The sequence below is a fragment of the Sebastes fasciatus genome, chromosome 7, assembly GCF_043250625.1.
Source record: "Sebastes fasciatus isolate fSebFas1 chromosome 7, fSebFas1.pri, whole genome shotgun sequence".
Classification (NCBI taxonomy): Eukaryota; Metazoa; Chordata; class Actinopteri; order Perciformes; family Sebastidae; genus Sebastes; species Sebastes fasciatus.
In genome coordinates, this window is record NC_133801.1 from 26,355,445 (window position 1) to 26,362,627 (window position 7,183).

Consider the following 7,183-nt stretch of genomic DNA (forward strand, 5'->3'; position numbering starts at 1 on the left):
TTTGCTAGTTAGAGATCCATCTCCTACCTGTGGGTAAACATCAACAATTATACCCTTCAGGACGAGTAAATCTGAGGAAGTTTCCTTTACCTTGTTAAGTTCGCTGAATAGGGGGCATGTACTTTGAAAGGACCCACTTAGCCGCGATGAATGTGGTTGGGGTGGGGGTGGAGGGGTGGAGGGGGTTTGGGTCTTTGTGTGTGCCAGACATCAAATAGACTCCAGCCAGAGGTGAAAGAGGGCTGAGCGGGTTAAAGGAAATAATTAGGGTGCATCTCAGAGCTCATTTGGTTGATGGCGAGGCAGGCGTGTTATCGAGAAACATTTTGGTCATGGCTAATTGAATGTTGTTGTTTTTCTCATCATTAGTAAGTAACAAGATGATTCACCTTGTTGTCTGCAATGATGTGAAAATTGTAATTAAGCCCAGAAGATAGAGCAGAAGCAAGCAGAATCCAGTAATTGGCTATTTGAAGTCTTACTGACTGAATTCAGAGTCAGAGCTCCTGCTTATGTATTCACTCTGGAACAGGCATTACATGTACTGTACTGTATGTGTGTCTCAGTAGCAGCTCTCATTTTCCAGAGGCATTAAAGGAAATAAATCATTTTAGCTTCGCCAAGTTTACCTCCACTTTTATATACAATAGGAGTAACTGTTGGAGTTTTACAAGGTTTATATTCAGTTGCAGGTTGGCTATTCATGTCCTTGTTTCAATCTTCGAAGTAGGCGAATCTGTTATTCATTAATAGCGGGGTTTAACTTTACAAGCCACATGATGCAGATAGCAACACATGGAGGTTAGTGACCAAGACAAAGAAATTACAATTAACAATCTACTTTGGGATCATAATGCAACTTATAGTAGATGCAAATGCAAGAGAATAAGATTATTATATATGTATGGAATTAAATTGATCGTCAGTTATGAGACCAGATCAAATCACTTTGTCTTAACTTTAGTTAGTTAGTTAGTTGTTAGAACTATTCTTCCTTTATTTTTACTCTTTCCCTTCCACATGTGATGTTGATTATATAAAAGTAATAGCCAAAGAGTAAATAACAGGATCCATTAACAATGTTCCTGAAGTACATACAAAGAAAAACACAGTCAGATACTGTAGGAAGGTCAGGGGTCATAAAGCTGTTTAACTTAATAGTTCAATTTGAAGTGTTGAACAGTTGTATGACAATAGTTACAGGTTACCAAAACCAGTTGACATGCTGGTGGATCAGAAATTACAAACCTTTCCTGTGCAGTCAAACCTCGTTCAAATCCACAGAACTATAATCTAGAGTAAATTACAGCTTCCAAATATGTAATTTTAGAATGTATAAATGTGTATTTAATTAAATAGCGCAGCCATAAAAAACATGTCTTGGGTTTGATTACTCACTCATGTATTTCTTCAATGAAGAGCTGGAACAAGCTGATACTGAATGAATATACTATCAGACAGAGCAGAATAAAATTATTTTAACAACCTCAAAGCAACTTAATGGGAAACAAAAAGTGAAGTTTGAATGTTAAAGGAGAGTCTGAAATTAGCACCCGCCAAATGCGGGTAAATTGTTGGCAGTGGCGGGTGAAATCATCAGGACACCCGCCACTTAGGCAGGCAGGGAAAACACTTGTGATGAGAATAGAGAACCGTAGTTGTCCGCTTTCTTGGCATCTCATGCCTCCGTGACCATCGATTCCTCTTATTGATGCTTTCCCACAGTTACGCTGCACAGTGACGCATACGCACGCTGTATCATGTTTCAGTTTGATTGGGATCGCAGACACGGTGGAGAGAAAAAAAAAATGCTCAACATCGTGGCGCTACTAAACCTGAGGGGGCGCACCCTATTTTTTCCTGATAATGCGACACTGTGAACAACATATCTGTGTTTAAATCACCAGGAGGAGAGTTAGTAACTTTATCTGTTAGCAGCTGGTGGGCAGCACAGTCCTGCTTGGTTAAATAGCAGAGGTGCCATTCAGTTATTATTATGAGACGTGCATGGTCTGCTCAGCAAAATGACCATTGGGTGAAGGTAAATTACAATGTCATCATGATGTGTTCAAATGTAATCTCGTAAAATTAAGTTTTTGGCAAGAAACTTGAATAAATCTAGTTGTTTGTAGGAGATGTTATAGAGGGAATTATGACCTGTTTAACTTCCTAACAACTTACCGAGATTTTTTAAATCAAAGCAAATATTTAAATAATCATAATCATTTAAATTGTGTGTTTTTATGTAAATAACCACTATAGATGACAATAACAAAGTACAGTACAGTGCTGTGTACAGTACCCTCCCACCCCCCAAAAATAGGGCTCCCCCAGAAGCTATGGTGTAATTCGTACACTGTAATTTACCATGCATATAACGTTTTTTATGTAAAATATATCGAACATCGAATGACATCAGATCTAAAATGTTGTTCCTTCATTTAGCGCAGAGATTTCAAAAGTGGCAGATAAAATGTCTGAGTGGCAGAGAGTGGCAGGAAGTGAAAAAAGTTAATTTCAGACCCTGTGTTAAAGGAATACTTCACCTGTAAAATGACCATTTGTATATCAATTACTCACCGAGTGTCACCTTGAATTGTTGAAGAAAACTTTGTTTTTCCTGCATGGCTCCACGGTGAACGGAGAATCCAGAAATGACCGAAAACTGAATAAATCCTTGAAGTTTAAGAACAGCAAATCTATATCAAAACATCAGTTCATAAACAATCACACAACTCGTGCAGTATAATCCAAGTCTCATTTATCCAGTCATATGCTCACTACTTCCCAAACACGTGCATTTTTGCCAAAATCGTACTATTTAAATCACTTCCGCATAAATAGTCTCACACTTCCGCAGGCGAGTCCAGACGAGACCAAATTGTTTTCAATAGTAGTGTGTTTGGGAAGTAGTGAGCATACGACTGGATAAATGAGACTTGGTTTATACGGGACGAGTTGTGTGACAGTTTGTAAATAAATGTTTTGATATAGATTTGCTGTTGTTAAAGGTGGCCCCCATTTACTTCAATTCATGAAGGATTTACTCCGTTTTCGTTCGTTTCTGGATTCTCTGTTCACCATGGAGGCATACAAGAAAAAGTTGGTCAAGGTCCAAGGTGCAGTTACATCTATAACATCATCAGTTGAGGCACTATGATTAATTCTGACTCATCAGTATGCCTGTCACAATAATATTTACTTATCGTACGATATTCGGACATGACCTCAATCATTTTTGCTCACCTCGATATTTCCCGTTGTGTTTACATGCATTATAAGAATATCACCAACATTTTAGCGAACATGATGGCAGAATATACAGCAGAGTTTTCTTCACTGTTAGAAGACTTGGGCATTGCGCAGACATTGCACACTTTTGATAACAGAGACCGAGAGTCCATTTTTGGTTGTGTGGTTTTATTTTATTTATATTTTAATATTTTTTCACATTCTGATTCCAATATCTGAGTATTCTTAAGAATTAAAAAAATTAAAATTAAAAGTAACCTGAGGACAGTCAGACGTAGAGTCGCCCGAGTAGACCCAAAGATCACATCAAAAATCAGATTGCAGGTTGGATTTGTGGATCCATGACCCTCTAGTGCAAAGTACAACCAGAATAGATTTAAAGAGGACATATCATGCTCATTTTCAGGTTCATAATTGTATTTTGGGTTTCCACTAGAACATGTTTACATGCTTTGTTGTTCAAAAAAACATGTTCTTTTTCTCATCCTGTCTGTCTGAATATACCTGTATTCACCCTCTGTCTGAAACGCTCCGTTTTAGCGCATGTCTCTTTAACACCCTCCTCCCAAAGAAGCCCAGTCTGCTCTGATTGGCTTCCGAGAAAAATATGGTGCACCTTTACAAAGGCAGTTCTCAAGCTGTGGGCGGTATATTCTAATGAGCCTGCATGTGACGTAAGAAGGGGAGCTAAATCTGATTGGTTTGTTGAATCACATGTTTTCTGATCGAGGCAGCCCACAAAAAAACTGACTGAGTCGTCTTATTTCACAGTCTGTGGGTTGGTAGGAACTCCAGATACCCAGATGGATGTGAACAAGCACTGAAAAACTTTTTCATGATATGTCTCCTTTAATATTTGAGTAACATCTTCCCAAAACCTGCAGAAGGCAGTATGTTTTTGGCATCATTGGACAAAAAATCCATAATAACCTTTCAGCATATTGCAGTTCAAGTGTTCTGAGAGATAACTAGTCTCCTGCACCTCCTCATGGCTCTGCTTTCAGGCTTTAAAAAGAACTAGCCTGTGACGGGAGACTTTGGCCAATCACAGGTCATTTCAGAGAGAGAGAGTGTTCCTATTGGCTGTACTCCGGCTGGTGGGCGGTGCTTGGTATTTCCTCAACATATTCACATCTTGTATGACTGTTCAGTGTGTTGGTCAAGAGTTCAGCTCAGTCACACTGAGGATTTCATCAAACATACAAAGATGTCGCTGGAGAGAGCGAGTGAATTCTCCTAGCCCTTTACAATGATTAAAAATAATGCTATTTTTGCAGATGTCATTTAAAATGTGAATGGGCCTCGTAATACACTGCACTTCCCACGCTGGTTCTAGCTGATGAAACTTCTGGCAGGGCCTACACAGAAGGATGATTCAGACACTCCTTCTGTCAATGCTCAGCTCATCACCACACAGTTGGTTGTTTATATAACGTGTTCTTTCATTCATTTTTCACACAGTAATTTGGGTTTATAGGTTGATGCAGTCAGTTAGCTCTCAATCTCTTCAGATTGCTTCATATTGAACACAAATCCTCAATTCTTTTACCTGAATGACACTAGATAACATCCGGCCAATCATAAAGTGCCACTGTAGATAGGGTCAGCTCTCACGATCACATTTGAATAATATTGAATAGTGGTAAACAGAGTGAAATGCAATAGAGGGTGATGAAGAGAAATTACATTTTTGATTTCACAAGCATTTTCTGAAACCTTTGAGAACTTGTTTCCTGCTATTTTATGGCCCTGCTTGGAGGAGGCAGAGCATGACTCTCTTTGTTTTGCAATCTTCAATGTTCCACTGTATTTCTCCATGATTTATGTGTTGATTTGGATAGTAGTTTGGGTTTGATTTATTTTTGTTTTGTTTCATTTTAAAGTTGCTTCAAAGTCCCAAAGACAACACTTTGTACTGCGTACAACACTTTCTTCTGTCTCTGCTCTGCTGACATTGTACGTCACTTCCAAAGAATGTGACTTTTATCCAATATAAAATGTAGAAAGTAAATAATCTGTGCCCCTTTCCTCTCTTGTAATGATTATTAGTTTTTACAGATGCTTTTATCTAAAGCCATTTTGAAATGTACGGATCCTGGTTTATACAGCAGATTTAGCTTTGGTTTATACTGCTGCCAACCAGCTGTATGTTTGATCAAGGGACACAAACACAGTTTAATGTCCCTCCACCGGAGCTTTGAACCCAGAGCGTGCCCTTTTGGCCCAGTCCTCCAGCCTCCCACTCTTCTGAGCTGTGCCCACTGTTGGTAATCCATCTGTGAGTGTTGTGTTCTTCTGGCCTCCTGTACACAATTAATCATTTTTATGAAGGAGTAAAAGAAAGAATACTCAGCATGTTCATTATCCTTTACTTCTAATGCACAATGTCACCTTGTGCTTGTGGCACATGGATGGTAATCTGATGTAAAAACCCCCAGCCTCTCCTCGTCCTTTCCACGACGGCAGATCTTTTTGCATGTGGATCAAATCAGAATTATCCACTAATTGACTATTTACAGGGCTAGAGAAAATCCCTAATGGACTTGATATTAAATCCCCCTCAGATATTTAAAGTGTCTTTTTGGAGTGCCTTGCCGAAAAACCAGGCTTTTTTCTTTTTTACAAGACGGCCAAGTTAAGCCCGTCAGTGTGTCGGAATGGGCCAGCCGAGCCCAGGCGGCTGTTAGATGGGATTATGGGACGACAGTAGGGAAGGGCAGTGCGACGCAGGGGAGAGGGGAATGGCCAGATCTCCATTCAATGACTTCCAGATGGACTGCAGGCCCAGGTTCTCTCACTGGAGATACACACCATGCTCCATAAGGGACTTCAACTTGGCTTCTTTATAATGAGATTGACTGGGGTTTTATGAGGGAAGCAAGATAACATAAATTTCAATATGCCTGCCTGGCTTCTTTAATGCACTATTAAGGCTTGGACTAAAAAACTTGGACCATTAAGCTGAACTCAGGGATCTTTGGTGTAAACTTATGTTACTTTTCCTTTTAATGTCATGAGTACCTTTTCTTGTTTCGGGTACAACATGTCACCATAGCAACTATTTCAAACTTTGTTTTGTGTTCTTTACAGATATGGTTGGCCCCAGGAGCAGTCCACTTCTGCTCTCGCATCCACATTAAAAGCTGAAGCTTAAACAGGAGCTGAGTGAAGAAATCACTAATAGATTTGAGTATAAATTCTTATTTTTTTGGTGCATTTACAGCCACATTTAGAATACGTAAATCTAAACACTGTGTTCTTCTGTTGTCAGTACTTACTAATGTTCTAATAAATGACATCCAAAGAAAAATGTTATAGGACACTTAACGTTATTTTTGCAATTTCGTACACTACACGGTCATTAATGTTATATTATGTCAATTTTGTCATTACAGAATGCTTAATTTAAACAGCCATACCCAATCCTGTCTGTTTATTTATATTCTGCTAATACGCATGAGCAAATACATTTTGAGAGAAATGTACTCCATGACCCAAACTAAGTTTTTTTATATATATTTTTGAAGCAAGAGACATGATGTGTATCCTTTATTAACATTTAACCAAACCACAATCCTTCCATAACCAAAGCATTTTTGTTGCCTAAACCTCGAGACTCTGGTCTCCGGTATTAAAGTCCTACACTTCATGTACATCCACCATCCACCCTGAGCATCTCCCCATCTCTTGTGTGTGGTACAAGAACGTAGTACTTCCTTCACTGGAATAAACATTGTGAGTGAACATAATCAAGGCAGCAATTATATTTCCCTCAAACATATTAGTAGTATATGAACATCATTTCTAGGACACAGGGTTTCCATACCAGTGGTTTTGCATGTTTTATCCTATTTACTGCAAATCACATACTTTAATGTTACAGCTAACCATTTTGCAAAACATGTTAATGTGTTTTAGATTATTGGATGTC

General features: G+C 38.8%; 1 protein-coding gene across 6 annotated transcripts in view; it reads left to right on the forward strand.

Moving 5' to 3' along the window:
* brip1 (BRCA1 interacting helicase 1) overlaps positions 1–6,577 on the forward strand; it is an 81,725-nt gene extending 75,148 nt beyond the window's left edge. For 4 of the 6 annotated variants that reach the window (XM_074640008.1, XM_074640009.1, XM_074640006.1 and 1 more), the window contains exon 26: positions 6,343–6,576. In XM_074640008.1, coding sequence (XP_074496109.1) covers positions 6,343–6,399 — 57 coding nt within the window. In that variant the 3' untranslated portion in view covers positions 6,400–6,576. Of the gene's footprint in view, positions 1–6,342 lie in introns of all 6 variants that reach the window. The other 2 variants (XM_074640010.1, XM_074640013.1) reach the window with 1 other exon arrangement.
* Positions 6,578–7,183: the final 606 nt, after the last annotated feature.